The sequence below is a fragment of the Clupea harengus genome, chromosome 13, assembly GCF_900700415.2.
Source record: "Clupea harengus chromosome 13, Ch_v2.0.2, whole genome shotgun sequence".
NCBI lineage: Eukaryota > Metazoa > Chordata > Actinopteri > Clupeiformes > Clupeidae > Clupea > Clupea harengus.
The window spans coordinates 9,410,494-9,437,947 of record NC_045164.1 but is presented as its reverse complement, the minus strand read 5'-3'; the positions used below and the strand labels follow the sequence as shown (position 1 = coordinate 9,437,947).

Here is a 27,454-nt window from a genome sequence, read left to right as displayed (position 1 = left end):
CTGCCTGCACGGATATACCATGCCAATATCCGTTCTATCGATGAAGTAGTTCATCATTTACATTTGTCTTGAGAGTAAAGGTTAGAGGTTGAAGTTGAAGCTGAAGCGTCTAGCAACAGATGCGCCACATGTGCGAGAAGGTAGTGAGTTAAAACCGACAATATTTGTTGTTCGGGCTTATGATATACATAAGTGACGCCAAATGTAGTTGGTCACGCTATCACGGCTAAGTTGCTAATGCTTGATATCATAGTTAGTTACGTTACATGGGAGCTAATAAGTGGCTAGTAACGTGGGGTCTTTCGTGTTGTTTTCGTAATGTTAGCCAGCTATTGGGCTAACTTACTTGTGTGCCTGTAAACTAACAAATGTGAATTAATTGTTCCACAATAGCTCTTATTCTTATTTTTATTTGTGTGAGGGTTAAGTTCTCTGATAGACGATTGTAGTAAATTTGGCTAGTGAGGCAGGCTTGCTTTTGAAACATGGCTAGAGATCCAGGTTTGATTGGGCTAAGTGGTTGGCTGATGCTTTGATGGGTAGCAATATAATAGTTTTCAATAACTTAGGAAGCATTTCAATATATATCGTCAGAGCTAGGGTTGCGCTACAGAGTTTGCGGTACGCATGTGCTTTACTGCATGTACAGTACTGGATGTGCAGCACAAGTCGGAATGTTGTAGTTAAACATCTCCCTCTAGTGGTTAGAAGACTAATTTAGTCTCCACAACTCCCTGTGCACACGACTGCGTCCAGCTATATGGCGTCAAAAACATCGATGTGTTGATGCGTGCATTTCTATTCGTTATACTTATGTTAATCGATTGGGTGTGACCAAGAGGAGAAAAAAAAATCTGCCATTGTGGTCTGGGTGGTGAATTGTGGGGCCAGAAATAGGACAGGATGCATTTAATGCATTTAATTTAATATACAAATGAATGATGTATTGTCAATCTTGTCAATCCCTGCTAGGTTGGATTATTTAAATCATGGCTGCCATATATTCTGGCATCCATCTGAAACTTAAGAGTCCTCAAACACCCTGGACGGATAAACTGAAGCTCGCTAGATTTGCTTGGATCTCACCACAATGTGTTCTTCCAAATAAGGAACAAGTAAGAACATTTAACTTTATTTCCTGTGTGATGTTTGACAAGGGAAACCATGTAAAACCAACCAGCATATAGGGCAGATCACTTTTCCTTTAGGAGTTAGGGATCTTTTCCTTTAGGAGTTTTTGTTTGTTTAGTTTTGTTGTTTGTTTGTAATATTTATTGTCCTTTTTCCCCAGGTTTTATTTGACTGGACCAGCCATGCTCTCACTCTCTTTTATAGCAAGAAAATCGACTTGGCACAAAAGGTGGTGGAGGGCCTCTGGGTTTACTTTGATGATATCATACACAGCAAGAAACTACAGAATGTCCTGAGTCAGGGAAAAACCATCAGCTTGCGGATAGCAGTGGCACAGGTATTTGCCACAGTGAATCACAGAAGAAAAATTTTAATGTGTGATTTTGAAGATTTCATTACTGCAACAGCTAACAGATTTTTATAGTGCATTGTCATTATTTTAATACTCAGTTCTTCATTCATTATTTTACAGTTTTCTCGTTACATGTGTTATTTATTATTTCACACTTTTCTCATTTCTATTTTCTTCCTCCCTATAGGTTATTAATGACAGGATCCTTGAGTACAGCTCCGGCCAGTGCTCTGTCTCTCTCGCCACTGTGCTGAGCTGCCTGCGTGGCATCCTGTCCTCGCCCGTCCTCTCTGTCACCTACACTGCCAAGTACGAGCTGCTGGGGGAGCTGCTGGCCAGGCTCAGCCATCTGGCGTGTTCCCGGCTCAGCCTGCAGCACAGTGGGGAGCCCCTGTCAGCAGGGGAGTTCGAGATGCTGCTGCTGACACTGAGCACCTACCTGACAGTTCAGAGACAACAGGCCAATGCCAACCGGGTGTTCACCCAGGTGACGTCTAACCTGCTCCAGCCTCTCCTCGTGCTGAGGTACCTGCTGTCCTCCAGGACATGGTCAGAGGAGGATGGTGAGGTGCGGCTCAGGCAGCACGTTAGCAAGGAGATCCGCAGCAAGGTGGATGCTGCCCTGCAGGTGGCGCTGTTCTTCCCAGACAACTTGCAGGCGTACAAGGACGAGCTCCTGCTCTCCTCAGGAGAGGAGCCAGCAGCGGGCAGAAAGGGGCGCGCAGGGAAAGGCTTGCCCTCCCCACTCAGCACAATCCTGGCAAAGCTCTGTGCTCCAGGCTCCTGTGACCCGGCGGTGTTATACGCGGTGGTTTCCACCTCACTTCCTTTGCTCTTCAAATTCGCGTTGGATGCCTTCTGCAAAGGTGGCGACAACAAGCTGGTCTGTTTCCACCTTATGACAAAGTTTGTGTCCGCCCTGGACTTCACTGAAGACTTGACTCTCAAAGACACATTCAATGCGGGGAACTGGAACCTCGTGCTGCTTGCTCTCGAGAACCTCTTGAACAGCTGCTTGAACGGTGACATTTACAATGTGGCAGCCGATCGAATCCAACACGAGGAAGTGCAGCTGAAGTTCTACCGGAAACTGACCCAGGTCCTGTTCAACAACGCACAGACTGCTACGCCAGCATGGTACCGCTGCTTGAAAACCCTCCTGGCGCTCAACCACATGATCGTGGAGCCAGACCTGGATGAACTGGTCTCCTCCGTGTGGGTGGACTCAGACTGCACAGAGCCCCGCGTCCGGAAGGCCCGGGACGCCCTCATCTCAGCAACCCTGACCACCTATACCAAGCTGCGGCAGCTCCCCAGGCTCTTCGAGGAGCTGCTGACCGTAGTTTGCAGGCCGGCCATGGACGAGCTGAGGCAGCCTCTTGTCTCTGAGACCATGGAGGAGACGCTCGCCCTCTGCCTGCGGGACACCCCCGGCAGCCAGAGCCTGGAGCTCTGCGAGCTCATCCTCGAGAGGATCCGGAACGATGTGCTGCCGGACATCCGGGAGCAGGACGGGGACGCCGCACTGAAGATGTTCTCGCTCTGCGTGCTCCTGCACGCCGTGCTCTTCAGCCTGAAGACCCTGGACAACGGCACGCCTTTGCCCCTAGTCAGGCAGACACAGAGGTTCATGGGAGAGATGCTGGCCACACTGAAGTCTCTACTGGAGTGGCTCAGAGATGTGCCCCTCTCGGGTCAGAAGGTCAGAGAGTCGGGGCTTTTGCTCACCTACACCTGGGTTGAGATGGATGCCCTTTTCCAGATGCACTGCAGTAAATACTTTCTTTATGGAGACATGTCTAGCAGTGAGGTCAAAGATGAAAGCCTCTGGCTGCTCTCTGAAGTGCTAGTGAAGGATTGGGATCAGGCTGCACTAGAGGGCTACAGCTCAGTCGGACAGCTTTTCCAGAAATTTCTGGCCCTTCAGATGATGAAGAAAATCATTCTGAGGAGCGACTTCGCCTCAGATAGTAGTCACTTGGATGTGCTCCAGAATGCCACCCAGTTCATAGTGGGAAGAGGCGAATCGTTGCCTACCCAGTTCGACCATTTGTGGGATCTTCAGATCAGCAGTGTGGATGCTGATAGTTATCCAGCAGCTCACTGGCTTCTGGTGACGACCAACTTGCATCTGATCGCTCCATTCCTCACAGACGAAGACACGGCTCATTTGGCTACCCTACTCCTGCAATCAGTGCTGCAGAGAGATGCTGAGGCAAAAGGAGACAAGCAGGGACTGTCTGTTGCGATCATCTCAAAACAGCTGTTGGACAGTGTGGTTCTTATTGAGTTGCCTTCTCTTTACTCTGCTGTCGCGAGGAGCGTCATGCAGAGTTTGACGCAGACAATTGACACCCAGTGTGTTGGGAGCGTTTGCCCATCGCTTTTGAAACCTGTCGAGGAGTTTAGCAGGGAAGGGTGTGACATGGAGGAAATGACAAATGAGTCTGCCGGTGACGGAGGTGTGGATCCGGCAGTTGTGAAGAGACTGAAGTCTGTTGCTCAGGAGATATTGACGACAGTTGTGTCGGGATCACCGATGGATCTCTCTGTGGCTCAAGTCGACAACCTTTTGAATTTATTCAAGGTCAGCAGTGCTCTAAATGTGGATGGAATGTCCCTGATCGACTACTCCGAGCTCTTCCTGATCTCCTTCATGATGGCAACATGCACTCAGCCTTGTGGTGATGTGGAGGTCTCTGTCAAAATGGCCTTACTTACAGACGCATATAATCTCCTGACCTCCCTGCTGAGCGCGAGAAATGCCCAGTTTATCTTGAAATTTGCTCGCGGAAGCAAACTTCTAGAGGGCGCCGTGGCCTCACTTCTCTCCCGCGCTAACAAGGGCCTGTTTGAAAACGTCGGCGCACCGGACTGGTCCTCTTTCTTGCAGGCAGTGCACTGCTTTCTCCAGCGCCTGCTCGACTTGATAATCCAGCGCAAGAGCAGCATGCGGCTCAATCTGGAGCAGTTTGCCTCCTTCCTCCTGGCCCAAAGTGAGGCAGCCATGACGGCGACAGCTGCCTCCGGTGACTCGGCGAGGCCGGACCCAGCAAGCCTTTTATCCCTGCAGCTGTTGCTCGCCTCTCTCAGCACTACGGGTGACGTCATGACCTCCAGCCTGGGCAAGGGCAAACAGCTGGACCAGACGCTTGTCCAGCTGTTGGGGAAGATTCTCACGTCAACGGGACCTGTTGTCCAGGCGAGCCTGATCAGTGGGGCGGCGGGCCAGGCCTTCTCTGTGGATGTGGTGGCGGGGATGGTGCGCAGTGAGCTGGCCTGTCTCTCTCATCAGGCTGCGGAGGGGGGGCCAGAGGCGGAGGGGCCCCCAACACTCATCCACATGGGGCTGTACCGAAGCTGCAGCCTGCAGGTCCTGAAGGAGCTGTGCCTTGCCCCGCGCCCGATAGACTTCATACTGTCATCTCTGCACTTCCTGACAGCTTACTACAGTGCCGCAGAGAGGGCCAATGAGCCAGGCATCGAAGAGGTTTTTGTGGACATTTTGCACAATGTTCACAAATTACTGTCAGGTATTTCATTATTTTATTGTGTATATTATTACCTTAATTTAATATTCGATGATTAGCAAACTAAATTATTTTGTAGTCCCCCACTTGTATTTGTATTTGGTTTTCCAAGCAAGTTAAAATAAATTACCTATTAATGAATACATACAAAATAATCCAAAAGTGCTCCTGTGTGGATAGCCACATACCATAGAGCAGGCAGGCAAATTACACTTGATACTTGTCTTCACATTATACCATTTCCATTTATTAAACATGTTAGTAATTCACAGTTAGGTTGTTATACAACTTTACTGAAGGAAGATTAAAAATGTAAAAAGAAGTGACAAAATTATTATATGCTGTATAAAACACATTGTTTAACATCAAATATCATGTCACAGAGACAAATGAAATCCACTATTCTAAAACAGGAATCTTAAGCCAATGTTAAAAAACACAGACTGACCGTGGCGTTGTCTTCAACCCAGCTCCTCGCTTTAAAGATGATTTATTTCCTAATGAATCACTTAGTCCTGTCTCTCGTGTTTGACAGTGATTGGTCACCACTCAGCTTCTCGTCAGGGGATGAATATAGCTCCAAGCCTCTTTGCGTAGACCATCTATTCTTCGCTCAAAGTGAAGTATCACAGTATTTTTCGGCACGATATTATATCGATATAGTCTAGTAGCCAACTAGGTGAACCCGGAAATGTTGAGTACACCAAAGTTTTTTTGCAGAAATGTGAAGTATGGGTCCCCAGTATACAGAAACTGCCGGATGCTAATTTGCATATGTTGAGCAATTTGCATAATTAGCATTATTAGCTTAATCGTCCAATTTGACCACATATTTTGCCCTGTATGGCCATGGTATGGACAATATTGGAGTCTTTTTAGAGGTTTTAGAGGATGCTGAATTCAATTCTGGCACTTTCATACTTTAAAATGGTAATTGAATAACAAATTTGGATACATTTAGACACATTTGTTATTAATTTTGGACGAAATCTAAGGTTATTTTCATGGTAAACACAAGTGCTCTTGTGAATGTTAAAGCATTTTTTTTCAGGGTGTAGTGAAGCTGAATCCCCTCCTGATACTTGACTCCTGATTCAAATTTGCATTTCTGGAGGAAAAACCATTGCGATTGCAATAAACTCCTTGGGGTTAAACACCCTGTTGCCTCATGTGAGCGGTGAAGCTGAGAAGGCCAGTCTGCTTGTCAGGTGGCTAGGGTGAACAGATGTCACCACAGTCACAGTGTAAACACTTTGATGGTGATTGGGTATCACTTCTGGCACACCCACTAAACGCAGTTAAACTACCTCAAAAGCTGCTGGGCACCGGTGTGCATCGTAACCACCAACCACATGACGAACCGGTATGTAACGTAACTCTGTTGAATGTCCCCCATGTGCGATCAACGAACTATGTACAAATATACACTATATACTGTACATGCCATATAAGACAGGCCCCTTAAGTCGCTAGGGTCATGCCCGAAAGGCAAAAAGGCTGCCCAGGTTGGTCCGCAAATCGCAAGATCCAACGAGGACCCAGTTAAAACACCGCCAGACGCAAAAGTTAAAACTGAGTCTGGGCAACCGGGTCAGCCCGCCAGACGCAAGACTAATCAAGAGGGCCTCACCCCTGCACCACAAAAAGCACAAACTGGCTACCACCTTCAGGCAAACGGCTATGCCTCACAATTAATCAACAAAAGGCAGCCTCCTCATCTTCACTATCCTCGTCTGTTCTGTCATCATCTTCTCCAGATCCTTCATCACTCTCTTTGTGTTCTTGCTGTTGAGTGAGTATGTTGCAGCATATCCCATCATTGCCTTTGCAGGAACAATAACTGGTACAGGCCAGACCTGCAGCTGCACAGCTACACTTTGCTGATGTGCAAGGTTTCAACCCGGCTCTGCAACCACAGCTGACGACATCTAACAAAGCCAGAGGAGCAACTGGACTTGAATCCTGGGTGGGCATAATCAGTTCCTCTCCTTCCTTTAGGCCCATCTTCTTGTCCCATCCAAACAAAGTGATATCCACAGCCGGTGGATCAGCCTGGTCTGCTGCTTTCCATAAGAGCACCTGTAGGTGGGCACGTCTTCCATGAAGGTGCATATTACGCTCTGTAGGAGGTAGTGTTTTCAGTGCTGGGGGCCTTTTGCGCTTTCGGTAAATGTCATACTGAGCTGCATCCAAGGTCAGAGAGTTCCTCTGATTGTACAGAGCCAGAAAGAAAGTCCTTGTTGCTTTGGTGATCTGTAAATATGTGGCTTCTGCCTCTCCAATACAGTGGAGAAGCTTGCCAGGTACAACTGTCATGGCCTTAAGTGCAGATACCTTCCCCTTCCCAACAGGATATGAGGTGGTATCACATCCTGAAAGAGCATGCATGGCCAGAATTGAACAACAATGGTCACCCAGGTTCTTTGCAGTTGCATTTATGCTGAGAACAGTGCCATTCCATTTTTCCATCTGTAGGTTAGTTGTGATACCAGCCTTCCAACACCAATAAACCATAATCACAAAGACATCTGTGTCATCACTAAGAATGCGAACAGTTGAAGCCCCATGTCTGACAACATCTAACATGTAAGATATAACTGATATATCAGCCTCATCATGAGTGTCAATGCTGTCAACTTTACTGACCATCACTTACTTCCTACATTGAAAGCACACAGGAGTTCGCTCAGCCTTTGCTTGTTGTGCTCGACTAGGTAGAGGTGTAGTCAATGGGAGCTTGTACTCTGTGGAGCTCTCCCCTGCTCTTCTTTGTCTCTCATGGTCCCTGGCAGACACCTGCGAATTATTTAGTCAAAGATGACAAATGTTTGGGTGTTGTAACAACTAAGCCGATGTCCCATGCTGGCTGCAAGATCTGCCACTGTCCCAGACGATGGCCAAACCACGTGATAAATGAGCTGAGATGCATCCACAATGACAAAATCTGGTGGCTGGGGATTGCAAACTGGAATTCCAAGCTGCTGGACAAGCACTGACATATTGCCCTTTCGGAGGCATCCATTGTCATCAATGATTGACAAGGGGACTGGGCTAAGCTCATATTTGAAGAGAGAAGAGAGCTCCACTTTTCTCTGGCCTCCCACCACCAACAATCGAGCAAATAATGACTCAAGGTCACAAACAACATTCCCACTGACCTTCATTCCCTTTTTCTGGAACTTCATAGTCACTACCTTGTGAGAGATGGGTGCATTAAATGCCTCCGGAAGTGATGAAGTAAACTTTTTACACATAGCCTGGCCAATCTTCAGCGCATCCTGCACATTCACCTTTTCATCAGCCACCTGTCCATTTATGATGTGGTAGAGCAAAGTGCTCTCTGTCATGAGTGGATTTGTGTTTTCCCACAGCATCCTCACAATTTGAGAGCGGTCCTCAGCATCCAACTCCCGTCGTGCTTCACCCTCCTCTTTGTGTCTGTTGGACAGAGTCTTCTCTGATGCTACTTTATCACTGTTCATGTCATCCAATGACTGAGAAAGATGTGAACATATGCCAAATGATTGGATGCAAACTGCAACCTGTTTAGGGTTGGTTGAAATACCCTTCATGCCCCCTGCTCCCTTCCCTTGCCTGATGCATGTCTGCTCCCCAAACATATCTGCACTCACTGCAAGTGCACCATCTGAATGGCGGCACACATGACTTCCGGAAAGAAGGTCATCTTTTGCAATGGAAGGAAGATGCTTCATTTCACGTATATGCCAAGTTATCCATCTAGATTCTAGACTATGCTCCCTTGCTTTACAACAGCTTATTTGCATAAAAACATGACCGTACCTCAAAAATGTAAACAAATGTAGGTTATCAACATTCACATCAAAGAGTAGGAGCTCTTGTGATTCTAAATTGTGAGTTTATTGTGTTCACCATGAAAATAACCTTAAATTTCATCCGAAATTAATCAAAAACCTGTCTAAATGTATCCAAAATTGTTATACAATTACCATTTTGATGTCTGAAAGTGCCAGAATTGAATTCAGCATCCTCTACAACCTCTAAAAAGACTCCAATATTGTAGAAATTGGTCACACAGTGCAAAATATGTGGTCAAATTGGACGATTAAGCTAATAATGCTAATTATGCAAATTGCTCAACATATGCAAATTAGCATCCGGCAGTTTCTGTATACTGGGGACCCATACTTCACATTACTGCAAAAAAACTTTGGTGTACTCAACATTTCCGGGTTCACAATGGGGCTCTATGGGCTGGCTACTAGACTAATACAGCGGCGACAATTAAATATTTTGCTACATGCACCACCCTGATGGCATTGCTTCTGAAGTCCACAAGATGGCACAAGACCTCGTTTTTCTCTTGCGTCACAGCAGAAATTGGAAAAGAAGTCAGTCAAGAACAAATGTACCACGCCAAGATGGCTACAGAGACTCCCAGTATACGAAGCGGTATATGTAGGAGAAATGAATCCTAATGTATCTTAGAATCTATATCGCTGTATCGTAAAATGTAAAGAATCACAGTAACATCGTATTGTGGCCCAAACATCGTGATAATATCGTGTCATCACCTCAATCGTCACCTCAATCCCCACCCCTATTTTGCAGTACCTGTAACTGTCTTCATTTACAATTAATTACTCCTCAATTCCCTAAATATTTGTTTTAAGTTATTGTTTCCAAACCATAAATATAATCTTCTGCCAAGACTGGAGAAGCAAGAGGCAATGCTAGGGTGAAATACGATATGAGGGCTAACAAGTCCACTTCTAATCTAATGTCCATACCCTCATAGTTAATGTGTCCTGTCATTCAGTTTGAGATGTCTGTTTGAATTAACAAACACCCCTTCTAATACAGCCACATAGTATTTGTGAATGGAAATATTTGGTTTCGGGTTTCTTTTAATTGTTATTTTCTTCATTCTTTCTTTCTCGCTCTCTCTCTCTTTCTGTCTGTCTGTCACTCTTAGTTTCCTGGTTGTCTCAGGCAGAGCTGAAGGAGCTGCAGAATCCAGTGAGGAGTCTGATTGGTCAGCTGGTGGCCACAAGTTCCCTGGAGCGGTTCAACCCTGTCCTGCTGCTGCTGAGGGAAGGCCTGGATGTGTCAAAGATCCCTAAGGGAAACCACAGGGTGAGTTAAGCTCTGGCTATACCTTTCATGGCTTTAGTCTCACGTGTGCGAATCTGATCTAATGTAACTGTTAAACTGACAGATGAAATGTAATGTCTAAATGTGGCATTAGTTGAATTCCAAATAGAAATGTATTATATTGTATGAAAATAGTACTTCACGCAACAAGGTACTAGTAGAAGAGATAGATGTATATTGCAAGTGTTATTTCGTTTATTTTTTCCTGCTTATCAAGACATGCAAAGCTGCGAAAGGACGAGACTCTGGAGAATTGGATATTATTTCTGACATTGAGGTGTTGAATCACCCACAGGGGCCTCATTTTCTCCCTGTCATGTCTTGTCAGTGAAGTAGTCAAAATATTATGAATCCTTCGCTGTTTTGTGTCACAGGAGGTTTTCTCTGCGGTGACCGTCACCAGGCTTCTCGCCAATTGTGAGCTCCCAGAGTCCTGCTCAAAGGCATTTTGGCTCATCGCCCCCCAGATCATTTCAGCCATGGTTGTAAGTATTTGAGTATTTTTCTTTAACATGACCAGAATAACATTCTATTAACCATCTATTATTCTATTATTGTAACAGAACTATTTTTTTAGTTGAGTGTTTTTGTGGAAGTAGTCTCTGGATAGTCTGGAACTTTTTTTTTTTTTTTTTTTTGTCAATAGAAATAAAAACGCAGTGTTATGAACTGTTTTTATTTGGGTTTAAAAGAATATACATCTCTCCACTATGATCGCTGCTCCAGGACAGATAAACCCAATCACTTGGAAAGGCTTGTTTGGCATTGGGATTTTAGGTAGGAGATGAGACTGTAGCAAAATGTGTTTTCAGTTTATGCCAGGAAACCCCAGAGGCTGACCTAAGCACGGGACAGTAATGAAACCCAGCTCTTTTTTTTCCCCCTCTTTCCTTTTTCAAATGGAGTGAGTGAGTCTCGACTCGACCCATCCTCTCCATTCTATCTCTGTACGTCCTTGATGCCGCCGAGGCTAACGAATGCACTCGTATGGAAATGCCTATTTTTCCGACTGGCAGAGTGCAGTGCTTGAACCACCTCACATCCTACTCCCCCTCATCCCCCAAACTCATTCCCGTCCTGTCACGTCGGTCTCACAGCACGGCCAGGAGAGGAACAGGCTGTCCCCCCCGAAGTGCCGCCTGTCTGCTTCTATTAAGTGTCATGTCTCTGTTCACTTTCCCTTCACCGCGAGCAAAAGAAACAAAAACACACCATCCATCCCTCTCACTTTGAACAGAAGTCTGAATCCCACAAGCATTATGTATGCAGGTGTATGGAGGCCTGACTTTTACAGAGTCTAAATCCGTCAAGGATCAGAGAATGCCTGCAGTACATTTCATGTCAGCCGGTAGAAACTCTGTGGCCTGAGCAATCCATATAAAATAGAATCTGAATTAGAATCCCCTTTATTTGCCAAGTATGTTTACACATACAAGGAATTTAGCTTCAGTCATTAGTAGATCCCAGAGAACAAAGTACAGGACTATAAACAGATGATGAATGTATAATATTCAGAGCACTGGGGCTTACTGGATATGAGGTGACAGATCTGGATCCTCTCCAGAACTATTCCAACATCAGCTGTTACGCATTGATGACCGATGCTTTTTGAGCATTAAATGAAGCGCTGATACTAAAGGTCACTTATGTGGGCCACTGTGACCGTGGGTCAGCTGTTTCTTTTCTTTTTTTTCTTTTTTTTTTTTTGGAAGAGGCATGTGTGTGATCATTTGGTTATTTCTCTCTCTCTCTCCATCTGTTCGTTCTTAATCTCTCTTAACACCTTGTTCTGAAACTGTACTCCACTAATGAAGTCGTGTTTCCAAGCTTCTGAGAGGTAGCATCTTGTATGGTTGCTCTTCTGAAACATAGAACATCAGTTCACCACTCTGAATACATACTGTTTGGATGATTTGACAATAAAATACTTGACTTGACATTATCTGATTTTGCCCTTAGTTTGTAGTGAGGGAGTCTGGGAAGGAGACCTCGCTAATCTCTACTCTGACCATACCGGCATTGGAGGCTCTTTCAGTTCTACTCCGTCAGGGGGAAGGACTGCTGTACAACCCACATCATGTCACTCTTGCTCTGGGAGCCACACAGTTTGTCCCTCTGGAGCACCTGTCCGTACAGGACTACCATGCAGCCTTTGAAGCCATCCATGAGGTGCTGTTCGCCATAATCCAATGTCATACACAGGTGAGTACAGTCTTGGTGCGTTATTGGTAGATCTGCTTGTAGACCTGGGAGAACCTGAGACACAAAGGTCATACTTTGTCTCACCTGTTTGTGCACACAAATTAAATTTTTTAAAAGTGACATCGTCGTTGGCTTCAGAGAGTTGGCTTCAGGCAGTTAGTTCTGGCTAGTCTACTTTCATTTCAACCGTTTTGATGTGAAGATGTCTGTTCCCTGTAGACTTGTTTCAGTGATGTTTGAATGGTCATGATAGTTGTGGGAACAATATTTGTACAATAAAACACTTTATATTGCACCTTTTTAAAGAAATTCAATAAGCTCATGTGTTAACCAGATCTGGTGAAGAACACAAATGACTGGTTCTCTCGTCAGTCTTTGTCTCCCATCTGAACATTGTTCTCGGGTTTTGCATGATTGACAAATCCTCCCCTTTAATCAAGCTGTTGCAGGCTGGAGTGAATGAATCACTGTTCGTGTTGCTTAATGTGGTGTTGTTCTGTGGGCACATCCGCTCCACAAAAACAGAATCTGGCTCTCAAACATCTGTGTGTGGATTATTAGTCCTCCCCCTAACACAGCTTTTGTTTTTCTTTTTTTTTTCTCCATGTCAAGAGACAGGATTTTCTTTTATTGTGTTATAAAAGCTGTGGATGGTGAGGCTCAGGACATAAACTACCCCAGATGTGCTTACATGTCTAGCATGCCTAGTGTTCTTCCTGAGGAGGGCATACTCCAGAGGCCTTTCTTTTTGTCTCCCTCCGTGGCATGTGTGTGGACTTGGAATGTCCTGTCAAATCAGTCACCCAGGAAATCCATCAAAAACTGATTTTGTGGAAATATTTTGGCTCAGCTGTCCTGGACACACAGACTGCCTTCTCTGGAAAAGGAATCCGTTGTCTCGTTATGGTAATGCCTAGGGGATATGAGGCCCTGTTATGAAACCACTCTCCTCCGAGCTTTCAAACTCATTCAAATCTCATTTGGTTACCCTTACCTTGACGGTGTGACCATTCAGGCAAGTATTGCTCTTGCAATCATTCACTTCAAGATCCACAGCCTTCCTGGTGGACTCTGTACTGCACACTCTCAGAGGTAATGAAAAGCTATCCAAACTACTTGGCTGTGTGACATAATCTGCCCCGCTTCGGTTAGTGATGTGTCTTCACCTGGACTTATGACAGCTGTCTGTGTGAGCCATCAGTCATCTCGCTCGAGGGTTTGGCAGGATGGTCCGAGGCTGTAGACAGTCAGCACCTCAAGACCTTTCCCTTCCTAATTCTAAAGTTAAAGTTACTCTCTTGTCTTTATTGGCCACAGGAAATCTACCATTCTGTAAAATTAGTCTTATTTCAGTGTTGCCCACAGCATATTAAGTTTTGTTCTCATTAGTACTGGCACTGTGTTTAGATTCTACTGTTAGTTAGTACAGGTAGAGTTTTGTCTTCTGAGGTAAATTTAGTTTCGCGTCAGTGCTGGGCACAGGGTGTTTACTCCTCAAGTAAAGTTATTTTAACGTTAGTAACGGGCATAGTGGGTTTTTGCTCAGTGTAAAGTTAACCTCTTCAGTACTGGCTGGGTACTCTGGGTTTAGTAAAGTCAGTCGCTCGACAGTACTGGCCAAGGTGTGTTGACCCTCAGGCTCTAAGCCATAGAGGAGCTCGTTCACAAAGCCGTCTGTCACACCTCGAGAAAATTGGCGTGTCTAGATGGTGTTCTCTCAGTGTGGTGAAGGGACAAGTAAGTGAAGGCAGATGTGGAAGAGGGGGGAGAGAGAGAGAGGGGTACAATGCTGGCAAGGGCCCTGCAGAGCGCATGGAAACCATTACCACGCTCACTGCTGCCCGATGACTCACAGGCACATTGAGAGACTTGGGGAAGTTTGTCTAGTTCTCAAAAGAACCTGACGGCACATGGGCACCCCTTGCTTTGCCCACTACCTCTGATCGTAGCGATCCAAGCGAGAGAAAGACTTGCCCAGCATGGCGTCTCTACAGAGTGGCGTCTGGGGGCTCCTTTGACAATGTGCATGGGCTCAGATCTGAAGCTTTCAACTACTGAATGTTTTTGAGTGATTTTATGATGTGCGTAGTGAACAGTAGTGATTTAAAAGTAATGTTAAATATATTATTAGGCAAAGGAAAAGCACAAAGTCAGAAGTATGTCTAATTTTAGTTATACACAAGAAAAGATGTTAAATTCCTCATGCTATTGTTTGGGGACTTCCCACTGTGGCCAAACCTGTCACTGTCACATGCAAGTACTCATACCCAACACCCTAGCCTAAGTATTATAACAACAGGGTGCACCGCAACCATCATAACGATACTTAACAAAACCTAACAACAACAAAGCTGCCTTTGTGAGCATTACACTGGGGTTGTCAAGTGGGCACCTTCCTTCATCAGTGTTTTGTTGAATTAGGCCTATGACGCATCCAGACGGCTCAACAGTGGTGTCTGGCGTCCCAGACCCATTCATACTCATACTCCCAATGGGTTAAGACACATGCCAATACCAGGGAGGACGAACTGAGGTTAGGATAAGGGATGGGAGAGCCCCCTGGGAATACGAACCCGGATGGGGTAATTAAACAAAATGGGATATGAACCCTGGTTACCTTAGGCCAGTGGTTCTTAAAGTGGGGGGGGGGGGGGGCGCGAACACTCTCCAGGGGGGGCGCGATGTCACAGACGGAGAAAAAAAAAAAACGCCGACCTGTCACTGGTTAGTGAAAGCTCCCTCAGTGGCGAAATGCAAGGGGCTGGACTGACCCAAACAAATCAAATACTGTTTTGCTCCTGATCCACCAATCAAAACGGAGTCTTATCATTTCAACGCGAGTTGCACCTCCGCTTCCGAGTATAAAAAAAAAACCGCAGTCATGGTAAGCGCTCACCCTGAGACGACACTCTGCAGAGTTTTTTCAATTTCTCTTGTTTCCTCTATCATTCAGATATTCATTGCTTTATAAACAGCATTTTTAAAGACTCACTCCTTCCTTAGTAATACCTTACTGCACTTGCAGTAGGTCTATTCGTAGCCTATTCTAAGGAGTAATTTGCTCCACAATCTTTAAAAAAGCTCGTAGCCCCGAGAGCTAGCCTAGCTAGCTACCTTCTTCCAACTACAGCTAGCCCTTTTCTCCTTAACACCTAGCCTACCTTTACATTTTTTGATCATCCACCGTGTTGCAACAAATAAAACACCAGCACTTGAATACTATTTTGTGCTGTCCCTGTCTACATTGTGTACAGTTCGTTTTGTTAGGAATCATTGCCTAGCACAGCCTTATCCATTATTCGTGTGCAAGTCGTTCACAACCACACATACAAGAACACAACGTTGAATATTAGAACTTTATTAACTTCACACACACTGTATCAGCAAACAAACACAACATGGAAAAGTTTCTGATTCGTAAAAGTCAGAAAGAGAAGCCTGTGGAATTCTTTAAACATAAACGTGATGGCCTCCAGCAACAACGAACCACCATGTCCAAGCATAGCACTGTCTCCAAGCAGTGTCTGGAGGCATCTTATGTAGTTGCTCATAGAATTGCTAAGCTTGACAAACCCCATACAATTGCCGAAACACTGATTTTGCCGGCCACGCAAGACGTGTAGAATAATGATAGGTATTGCGCTGAGTTTAGCTCCTATGTCAAATGACAATGTATCACGCCGAATATCAGAAATCAGTTTGGGTCCTATTTCAAAGAGGACTACCGTTCATTCGCCTGAGTTCGGGATCCATTTCTCTGCTCAGCAGATGAGCTGTCACTAGACATGAAAGAGCAGCTGAAGAGTGACAGTAGACTTAAGCATCTCCCCTCTTTCGTCATTCTGGGTAGCAATGATCAGCTTTGCGACATAGCCTTAAAAATGCTCCTCCTTTTCGCGTCCACATATTTGTGCGAGGCAGGCTTTTCAAGACTGACTGCGCTCAAAACTAAATACCGCAAACGCGCCACGATCGAGGATGACCTGAGGATATGTTTGTCAAACATTGCCCCAAGATTTGAGGACCTTTGCAGTGCAAAGCAGGCTCATGTCTCACATTGACAGACCTGTAGGATTTTTTTTGTAAAGATCACAAGAGACCCATAATGATAACAGTATCCTAATGATAGCAATAATAACACTTATTATTATTATTATGATAATAATAATAATACAATAATAATAATTGGTCGATAATCATTAATAATAATAACATAATGACGGTGATAATAATGAATAGCCTACTAATAGGCCTACTATTACTGATAATAATAATAATAATAAATAGTTATCAATAACAATAACAATAATATCAATAACAATAATAATTGTCTGTATGGGCCTAACAATAACAATAGCCTAACCTTGACATGTCAGGCCCATCAATAACAATACGCTATCTATCTATCTATCTATCTATCTATCTATCTATATATGGTGGTGTAGTTGAGGGCGGTGGCGGCGGGCCGCGTGCGGATGGGGGGGCCCCAACTACCCCTAACCAGCTTTGGGGGGGCCCAGCTTGCAAAAGTTTGAGAACCCCTGCCTTAGGCACCCAAACATCTTCTGACAACAGGCTTCTTTGCATAATATACTGTAGTAGGTTCATTCACATGTTCCCTAGTAGTCTGTGAGTGCCTCAACCATAACCACTGGCTCACTTTTTCAGCAGCCTCAAACAATCCAACAGAAGTGTTGTGGTTGATTTTAGCTACAGTCTCCATCATTTATCTCCACTGGTCTTGTGTGTGCTTGCCAACCTCGTTCCCTTGCCTCTGCTACCAGTTCTGCATACTTTAGCTTCTTCCTCTCAAAGGCTTCTTCAATCGCATCTTCAAAGGGAGTCATTAACTCAGTTAAATAAACAATGTGTTCGCACTCAGAATACAACACCATGTCTGGTCTCAAAGTAGTCCCAATAATACACTGAGGAACTTGAAGTTGCCTTCCGACATCAGCCAGCAATCTTCAGTCCTGTGCTTTGCCCCAATTGCCAGTACTGTATGTGCCTGGTGTCCACTTTTCTGCCCCTCTCACTCAAAAGAAATTCTACTGTCCCTGTCATTGACCAGAAAAGAGTTAACCTCAGCTTGTTTATTCTCAAACAACCACGCCAAAAAAAAACCCATTATGTCTCCATGTGCAGTGACCCTGGGTCAAGCTAGTTTTACAACCAGACAGAGTATGTTTTAATGGGCCAAAACCCGTACACACCCATTGTCTGAGGTTCTGTGTAGTTGGGAAGACATCATAAGTGAATCCAACAATGAATTATGCCAGTTCATCCCTTGACCTTGCTTTGCCTGAGAAGGCCCTGCTGCTTGTCTAGTTTCCTCTTCTTGCTCACGAGCTGGTCACTGTCTGCCTCCTCTCCGGCAAGTAGCCTTACACCATGCCTTCCAACCGTCACCTAGCCGAAAGCCTGCACTTCCACTCTGTGCTTGCCCAACGATATGCCTATGCTATAATGTACCTCGCGCATGTTGAATCGCTTCTCTTGGATTTCACTTCTTCCCTGTTTTCACCATTGAGGTAGTGCTCTTGCCTGTTGGATCCTTAGACTGAGGGAAAGTCATCTCCAGGCTGGTCTTAGCACATTTTAACCCGTGCTGGTTATTGGAACTCCAAAATTCCTTTTCTATACAATGCTACAGTATTGCCTAACTGCCTTATAGATAGATGGATACTTTATTAATCCAGAGGGAAATGTAGGTCATCCAGTAGCTTATACACTTATACACCTCACCGACATACATACATAAATCACATATACATAGGGAGAACATATTCACACGGAGTGGGGGTGTTTACAGATACAAGAATCGGTCTGACCCTATGGTACAGAATGCAATGATTGTGACAGTGTCGATGTCCAGGAGAAAAGTGTTCTTGTGCTGCTGGTGTGGATAGTGCAAAAATATAGTGTTCTTGTGCTTGTGTGGATAGTGCAAAGATAGTGTTATTGTGCTTGTGTGTGTGTGGGGATAGTGCAAAGAGCAAAGAGAGAGTGCAGAATATATAAGTGGTTAAGTCTGTGCAAGGGAGCTAGTATAGCCAGTAAAGGGATGGACAGTGGGTTGGTATATAATGAGATGAGATGAGATGAGGAGGGCAGACTGAGGTAGACTCAGACTTATTCATGATTCTCCATCTCTGAAATAGCAACTTTATAGACAGTAAGGCCACCTTATGTGTGGCAAAAACCCCAAACTTCAAGCACCACAATTTCAAAGTCTTATTAATGATATTGCTCACATTAACAATGAATTCTCTAAGCTCTGCAGCCTGTCCTTGATCAGTCAATGAGGAACTGTACCACCTGCCTAAACTCTTCACTGGTTTCTCTACAATAGAAGGAATCTCCTCACCATCAATATAAAAACTGAAAGGGGCATTACAGTTTTTTTATCAAAAACTAGTGAAGTAACTAGCTAACACATAACTTGCCTCGCCAAATAACAACTACAACACTTTTGGCACCAATTTAAAAACTAGCTATCTTACTAATGTTGTGTGGTAGTACATTTGGTGAAGCTATTCCGTGTTTTCCACCCCGCAGCACAATATTATATGGAGAATAGCCTGGGTAGATGGTTAGAATGGGTGTGTTTATCTTATCCAATTGTATTTGTTCGGTGCTATATAAATAAAATTGAATTGAATCTCCAAATGAATTTGAGGATGTCATGAAAACTACAAAAATATAAAAATTGAAGACCTGCTCAAATATGAAAATATTTATCTGCGTGGAAACCTTCTCTTATCTTTTGAACCTTCTATCTCTCTGCCATAATATTTGGGGCACAACTTACAGCACATCATTTTGTTTTCCATACTGAAGGTATCGCATTGTTCTGCAAATTTTAACATTTTTTTTTTTTCTTATTATTTTCTCCTCTGTACTTCCAGGTAATGCTGACAGCAGCTCCAGCCTTCCTAAACTGTTTCTACAGACTGGTGGCCTCAATTATGTTCGAGGGAAAACAGAAAGGAGAGCTGGAGAGAGGTACGGTTTTCTAGCTTGCCTCCACCATTGAATGAATGCCAGGCTTGACTCACAGTGGGCCTAGGAACATATGGTATATAAAGTCATTATTTCCAGTGTGCAAGATGCATTGAAGAAAAAAGGCATTCATTGGCATGGGTCATCAGATTCAGTTATGAAACTGAATTCTGTTACCATATTGAATTCTGTTATGGCATGTCACTGTTTCATGTCATGTCATCCACTTCAAGCACCTCAGCTCTCTCTAGAACAAAATACTTCTTTGGCCTGTCTAGTGTACATCCATCAACCTCAGTTTAAATCATATCTCCAGCTTTTTCAATTTTCTGAAATGTCCATTTTTTACTTCTATCCAAGGTCATGGTTTTACTCTAAACTTAATCTCTACCTCCCAAAGTTTCTTGGCCCTTTCATCCTGTCCTAGGGTGTTTAAACGAGCAGCTGTCTTAACGTGTATAGCAGCGTTGTGTTTTGTGGTCTTGTATAAAGTCGGCACGTCATCTCCCTTGATTGATTCTCTACCTAACAAGCGCACGGCACCCTAGCACATCTCACCCCAGAAGTTGACTTAAAGCTTGCCATGGATCTCTCCCTGGGAAGCCAGGGAGCGTTCCCAAAAGTTAATCAAGACTTATTGTACATGTGCTCACTATAACACAATTGGACTGTAGTAAAGCACCAAGGCCTGTCAAACATGACAGAAAAAAAGGTGCAGTTGGAATAAAATTGGTTGGTACATGGCTGAGTGTAGTCATAGATTTTTCTAGTCTCATTATCAGTGTTTTAAGACTCCCTCCAGTGTCAGAGGGCTGGAGGTTTTACAAACAAACACACACACACACACACACACACACGAATACAGGCTAATTTAGTTGAGGTCCATTTTACCTGGAATGTTCACAGCTGCCTTTATGGTGATTTAAAAAAAATGTGGGCAGTCTTAACACACTCCAAGACCTCTCCCTAGGGGTTTGTGGATAGGCTCAAACTCCATAGAGGGACAGGGGAAGATGTCAGATTTTTGTCTTGAAAAGCCTCGAGTCCCTCACTTCACAGCTTGGTTTTCCTCATCTAAGGGACTGGATACCTTTTTAATGTCCCACATCCATCCCTGATGAATTTACTTTTTTTTTTTAAGATTAAAGACTCACTTCAGAGAGACTTTTTTTTATTCCACACATTATCACTATAGACTCAGGTCTGTGTAGTAGACATCAAAGCCCAGCTCACACACTGAAGGTGCCATGGTGCGTTCCACAAGGGAGCGTTTGTTTTTTAATGTTTTCATTTTTATTCTTTGTCACGGTGTGATTTTCTGAGGGATCACAGAGGAGACTGGAGAGGAAGAAGGGAGCATTATTAATGTAGTTTAAAGCTGATTATTAGTCTGCTACATTACATACATACAATACTACATACATTACAAGTGATTATTTAGTAGTGTGTTGTAGTCATATCTACTTTTGCATATGTACATAACAATTATGTAAACATTTTGAATGCAAAAGCACTGTCTGCCTTTACACATTATACATGCATTTGTTTACCATACGATGTGGAGGGAAATGTAACTACTCACAAAGGCAAACCCCCCCACACACACATAAGCTTCTGAGTTAAGGTTCTGTCCCTCTTCTGCCACAGCTTCAGAGGACGGCAGAGAGCTTTTGAAGTGCGCTCGACTGGTGGAGAGAATGTACTCGCACGTCGCTACCACCGCCGAGGGCTTCACCGTCCTCTCGTCCTTCATCGTGGCGCAGTACGTCAGTGAGCTGCAGAAGGTAAGATCTGTAACAGCGCTATATTTCACTCTGGGGTTGGTTGCATTTAAACGAGAGCGAGAGCGACAGAACCTCAGCTGTAACATCTTTATTGTAAAATTCCTCACCAGTCTAGCTGCATCTTTGGACGTGATTGTAAAAACAATGCCCCTTTATGTAACAGTAATCCCTTTATATTGGCCTATGAGGAATGTACTGTACATTTCCTTTCCAACCTAAAAAAGAAGAGGATCATCAAGTGGGGCTTTGTTGAATAATGGTCTAACCATCTTTCTCCAAACAGGCTGTCCCACTTTAAAAAAAAAAAAAAAAAAAAAAACCGCTTATCAACTTATTTTGTACCAGCAGTTAAATATGTTATTTTATAGCCATTATGGTGTTTAAGAAACATACTGACATTTTAACTACTTTCTTGGGGCCTTTTCCACCCTCCCTTTCTCCCCTTTCCCTCTCTCCTTTCTTTCTCAGCTGCTCTCCCTCTCTCTCTTGCACTCTCACACCTTTTCTCTTTTGCACTCACTCACACACCCTCCACTCTCTCTCTCTTCCTCCATCCCTCTCTCTCTCTCTCTCCTCTCTCTTCCTCACACACACACACACCCTGGCACTCACGCTCTTCCTCTCTTTCACTGTCTCTCTCTTCTCTCCTCTTTTTCTCTCCCCCCTTGCATGCTTGGCTCGGTGACTCAGTGACTTGGCGCGGCTAGTCTCAGTTTCCTCCGAGGCCTCATACTGCACTCATGAAACGTAACACTGCCCCACCTCTCACTCTTCAATCCGTCCCCAACCCAAAACCCTCACCATTTCAAATACCAAAGTGCAGAGAGGTACAGCACACCATTCCTCTCCCCAAGCATGTAGACCTGCTGAGTCAAAGACAAAGAGACTTTTTAAGGCCCAACCAGTCGGCCCACAGGTACCTTCAGTGTGAGAGACGCCACCTTAGCCTGTTACTTGGCCGATGTCTAGAAGCCCTTGCCAGTAAGTAACCCAGTTTCCACCTGGCAGAACATAACGTTCCACTCTGGCTTAAAGCTCAGTTTTGGCTTGTGCAGGTGAGGGAATAATAATGGGGAGGGTTGGGGGGTTGACAGGAGTGTCAGTAGCACGGAGGCTGAGTATTTATGGGTTCGTTTTCACCGTGTGGAGTCATATTTGGTCGAAAGACTCCTGTCCCATTGTTTCAAGGTACTGTCAGAGCGCTAACATTTCGGTGCAAATAGGCTATAAGCCAAAAGCCCTGCCAAATTGAAACCAGATCTTCATGCCGGCAGTCATCTAGAAGGAAATGGAAAAAAAAGAGCCGCACGCTCTCCACTTCAGGAAAGGGCTATGCTCGTATGTGTGTCTGCCCGTGTGTGTGTGTGTCTGCCCGTGTGTGTGTGTGTGTGTGAGGTGACTCAGAACAAATGACATGGAGCATTGACTCTGAGAAACATTAACCATCTACCTGCTCTTTGCGTCTTCCTGAAGGTGACCCTCCGGCCAGAAATCAAAACTCACCTGACCGAAGGCATCTACAACATCCTCGACCTGTGCGCGGAGCGCGACATCAAGTTCCTGAACACCACCCTGCCACACGGGCTGAGAGAGGTTCTCAATGAGCTCTACGGGAGTTACCAACACTACCACAAGGCCCAGAGACAGGGGGAGGAGAAGTACACGGCATGAGAAGAATGGTTAAGTTACCACACAGAACTGTATTGTGAAAATCATGAACACATTTAACAATGTAAATAGCAAATTTAACAAAGTATTACATTTTTTTTTTTTTTTATGTTATATGTATTGGTTCAGAGAGACATAAATATGTCTTTTCTCCAATAAACCCATGCACTTGAAAAATGTGCACATGCTGTTTTCATTCAGAGTGTGGTTATTTGTTTTTTTTCCCCCTCAGAAATGGCCCAACAATGTGATTGCATCTGGAGATTGTTTCCAAATGAGAGAACAAAGAGGTGATCCTCTTAATCCTTCACAGGGCAGAGACACTTCAGTACCAAACTCATTTATTCAGTCTTTACAGACAATTTACCTCTGCATAGTTAATTTAGTAGTCATTAGCCATTAGCCATGTTTGAGCCAATTGTATCATTACTTCCCCAGTATTTCCTGAATATTGACACTGATATGAAGTGTAGGAATTTGCATAGCAGAATGCTGCACAAAGGGAGCTTTTGGTCTGCTCCTCCAAGGAATAATGTGTTAACTCAGGGATAATATTTTCCCCTATTGTTAACTTCATACAAACTATTTATTTCAGTTTACATTTGATTTGGGTATCCTCCAAGCTGAAACTCCCATTCTTGGAATTAAGAATTGATGGAATGGCTTTCCTAGGATGCTTTGAATTCTTTAGTGTGAAACACCTGATTGGCTTATTTTGTGAATACATGAAAGCCTTTATATATTATATCATATTATATCACCTCTTATGCTCAAATAAACAGTAAAACTGTATGTCTGTGAATTTACAGAGTATTGTAGAATATAATATTTTTCCTGTCTGCGTCTGTCCGGCACAGCCGGATAAGATCAGTGTAGACATTTTACACAGTGTAGACACAAGACACATTTTACTTGCCTGACTATTGGCACAGCTGCTCAAGATGCCGTCACAATCTTTTTACTCACTTATAGGTTCTGAGCTTACAGCAGGGTCTTGTGTGAGACCAGCGCAACTGCTTGAGCAAGGAACTAGGAACGCCAGTGCCACGTTGTTCCTAAGGAACTAAAACGTACACCACCTCTTCTAGGAAAGGATAAATGTGTGTGTATGGAAATTACAGGATGGTCTGCATCTCTATGATTAGGGAGGCAGAGTGACTCCGATGATGATGATCATGATTATGGAGTAAGAGTGAGTCAGCTTTGGGGAGTAATGAGCCATTACCAGCTCATTTCTTCTGACTCCCCTGCCTTTACCAAAGAAAGAAACCATCCCTCCCTCAAGCCTCCCAGGCCTTCAGCACAGTAAAGATCTCACAGTGAGATTGAAATAACTACTGCTATCTTACCCTCCTGGGTGTCCCTGAGCATTGGAGACCCAGAAGGTGTATTTGAGGCCTGGCCTGGTTTTGTGTGTGTGTGTGAGATGTAGAGAGAGAGCGAGAGAGAGAGGTGTAGATTATTCTCTGGGCTTGCTAATGAGATGTCAGCGAACACTTAAAACAATCGCTCCTAATCTCCCTCTAGGGGCACCTGTGAGATGGGGCCTGTGGGTGTAGTGGGGGAGCTCTACATTACTGGCACACAGTGGTGCCTTCTTCCCATTCCCGCTTCTCTTGACCAGTGAAGGCAAACAGACATTCTGTACCCAGTGCAGAAGAACAGAAAAAAGGGGGTAGTGTTGGGGGTTATTATGTAATCTACTCAAGGCTTGCTGCAAGAGAGTGATCTAGTTGGGGATTTGGGGTGGGTGTGTATGTGGAAGGGAAAGAGAGACATTGAGAGAGATGAGGGTTCAGTGTGTGTGTGTGTGTAATAGAGATGTGGGTTTAGGGTGTGTGTGTGTGCTTGCTTTTTCCTCAGCCTGGTTCTTGAGCCCCTCTCCCATATTTCCTGCAGCTGCACAAACTGGGCCAGCTCTGAGCTCAGCCATAGGCCCCTCGGAGTCAGTGAGCTGAGTGACATGGCGAGCAGCTCGGGGGTGTGTAGTCATAACACCGCAGACAAGGGGGATAGGGGGGGGGAATGTGTGTGAGTGTGCGCGCGCGTGTGTGTGTGTGTGTGTGTGTGTGTGTGTGTGTGTGAAGGCGATAGATTGAGTGTGGAAGTCCTTGGTACAGTATACTGAGCCGTATAGATGTAGAGCTAAGGAAATGACGTCGGTTCCTATTCCCCTACAGCGATTTGAGCGTCATAGTCTAACCAACCATTTTGTGCTGAAGAGGGGCTACAGAGGACTGTACTCTTGGCTCTGTCCACTTTTATGAGATACAATTAAGCAAGCCACTCCTCAGACATAGCATTAAATCACTGTGTGTGTTGCTCACAGACCTTATAGGTTTTCTTGAACTTTGTTCCTGATAAGGAGTGAGTTATACTTGAAAACTGTAAGGCCGCACAAAGTAAAATGATTAAACTGAGAGTGAGAGTAATACTCGTCTTAAAGTAGGCAGAATGCAAAGTACCATGTCTTGTCAAAGATGTGATTGCAATACCACTGGAGTGGAAAGACCAGTGGTGCTGGTATATTTTTACTCATGTAACTTTAATAATAGAGGCTTCAAAGACTTTAATCAAAGACTTGTTTGAGGTCTAGTTCACAGAAAACTGCCACAAAGGTTTCACTGATGTATAAAAATTCAATCAATCTTTCCAAATGTGCTAAGTGGTATGCAACCCATCTCCTTCTGTTAAATTATGATACAGGTCATAAAAGGCTGATGGGAACTTCTGTGTGACACTTTTTGCAATCTAATATTTCTGAACTGTGTTTGGTCGTAATGCACTTTCAGCCTGATACTGAAAGGTGCAGCGATCAGAGCCAAAGTGATTGCTTTGTAATGCCAGACTTGACAGAGCCACCAGCTGCGTGAAACCATTTTGGGAACAGTTATCAAGCAGGATTGAAATGCCATGTAGCCTAATGACGCCTATAGCTAGAGACAAACTTGACTTTTGCAGATAAGAAATTGTTGATGTTGACTTAAACTGTGGACGCAGTTGTATAACATTTTCACCTGCTATCTGATTATGATACAGTTCAGTCCTAATGCTGAAATGTCACACTGACCTGGGCTCTATGCAGACCTACGTCTCATCATGTGGGTAAAAAGATTGTGACGGCATCTTGAGCACCTGGTTATCAAATGTAAAACAAAATAAATTGTTTGTATGACGTTAACAATAGGGGGGTAATCCCCTGCTATCTGATTATGATACAGTTCATTCCTTATGCTAAAATGTCACACTGACCTGGGCTCTATGCAGATCTACGACTCATCATGGAACTAGGTCAGCCTTAGACCTAGAAGTGTGATTTTCAATTTAGTTTCCTTTAGATATTAAGTGATATTTCAACCAATCTTCATTACCAGTAAGCAGCGTTGTTTCCTGTTTAGTAATAATAAATTAAACAAAATTTGATATCTCACAGACAAGCACAAATTGCATATGGTCTAGTGTGCTCCGCTGCTTTGGTCTAGTCTGAGGCATTAATAAAGTTTCCTTTCATCATCATTTTCACCTCACCCTTCACCGGGTTGAGCACAGCATTTCTATTCTAATGTATGAGGATATTCATTCTTCGTCTCACCATTTTTAAAAAGGCTCCTTTTCCAAAGGATTTCCTTCAGTTAGAAAGCGAATGTGTCCTATAGAAGTCTGTTCGCTGGTCTTTTCACCACCACCACAACTAATTAGGCGAGTACCTGCATTTTCCCCCTCACCTACCCCCCTGGCTTCAACATTAGCGAGAATCACACCTACAGAGACTTGATTCTTTGGCTGGTTCCTCTGAGCGATGCTGAGGCCGTGGCCATCTTGTGATCAAAACCTGCTTGGCTTCATTTTGAATTGAGAGTGTTCAGAGCCTAGCCCACTTTGGAAGGCTCGTGAGGAGTGTGTGGAGCTTGTCCGCAGATGTAGAGACTCTTGGTTCCTCAGCAGATAATGAGTTGCAGGCAGTTCTCAGCTTTGCTTGGAGCCCTGCGGGGAATTGAGGGGGGCAGACTGAGACAAACTGTCCACAGCATGCACATCGCTGAAACCAATGCATATGATCGTTGCTCAATCAGTATTTTGATGTACAGTTTTATGCCAGTGACTACTGATATATGACACTGTATATTTATGACAAAGATGGCTTGATCTTACCATCTAGTTACCTACTGTTTTAATCAAAGGCGACTGTTTTAATCAATTGACTATAGGCTTTATGATGTTTGCTAGTGGAAATCACCTTGAAAGATTTGTAGACTAACAAGCTTCACTGTTTAAGCCATGTCATGCCAAGTGTTTGTGTAGCTTCCTGGCTTGTGTAAGTAATCTGTGCTTATGACCAGTCACCAGTCTCAAAATTCATACAAAGGAAATATCTATTGCAGAGAGAGATTTTCAACTCTCCTTTGAAAACTAGCAAATAGTAAAAGTAATTTAGGGGTCCGTACATTTGTGAATATACAATGTTGCTTTACATTTTCTTGTACTGGTAAAGACCTCAGTTTCTTGTTTGTCTAACATGAAGAACACTAACTACAGAGGTAGATAGATGTTACCATGCTAAACAGGGGCACTCTGAAACAAGGTATGCATTCACTATACTGTACAGTGAGTTGCGCTCCTATAGAAAATATAGATGCCTGTGTGACAGACTG

At 44.1% G+C, this 27,454-nt stretch overlaps 1 protein-coding gene across 1 annotated transcript; it reads left to right on the top strand.

Moving 5' to 3' along the window:
• The first annotated feature begins 11 nt into the window (after positions 1-11).
• On the top strand, positions 12-27,285 carry urb2 (URB2 ribosome biogenesis homolog). Its single transcript, XM_031578624.2, has 10 exons — positions 12-140; positions 973-1,115; positions 1,292-1,468; positions 1,671-5,016; positions 9,968-10,128; positions 10,521-10,631; positions 12,106-12,348; positions 19,257-19,353; positions 20,998-21,134; positions 22,608-27,285. Exons 2-10 carry the CDS (start codon positions 990-992, stop codon positions 22,803-22,805), a joined length of 4,596 nt encoding a protein of 1,531 aa, XP_031434484.1. The 5' UTR covers positions 12-140; positions 973-989; the 3' UTR covers positions 22,806-27,285.
• Positions 27,286-27,454: the final 169 nt, after the last annotated feature.

Coding starts and splice junctions, on each gene's coding strand:
- urb2 (XM_031578624.2), top strand. CDS start 990: ATGGCTGCCATATATTCTGGCATCCATCTGAAACTTAAGAGTCCTCAA. Junction 10,129..10,520: donor TCCCTAAGGGAAACCACAGG/GTGAGTTAAGCT, acceptor TTTGTGTCACAG/GAGGTTTTCTCTGCGGTGAC. Junction 19,354..20,997: donor GAAAGGAGAGCTGGAGAGAG/GTACGGTTTTCT, acceptor CTTCTGCCACAG/CTTCAGAGGACGGCAGAGAG.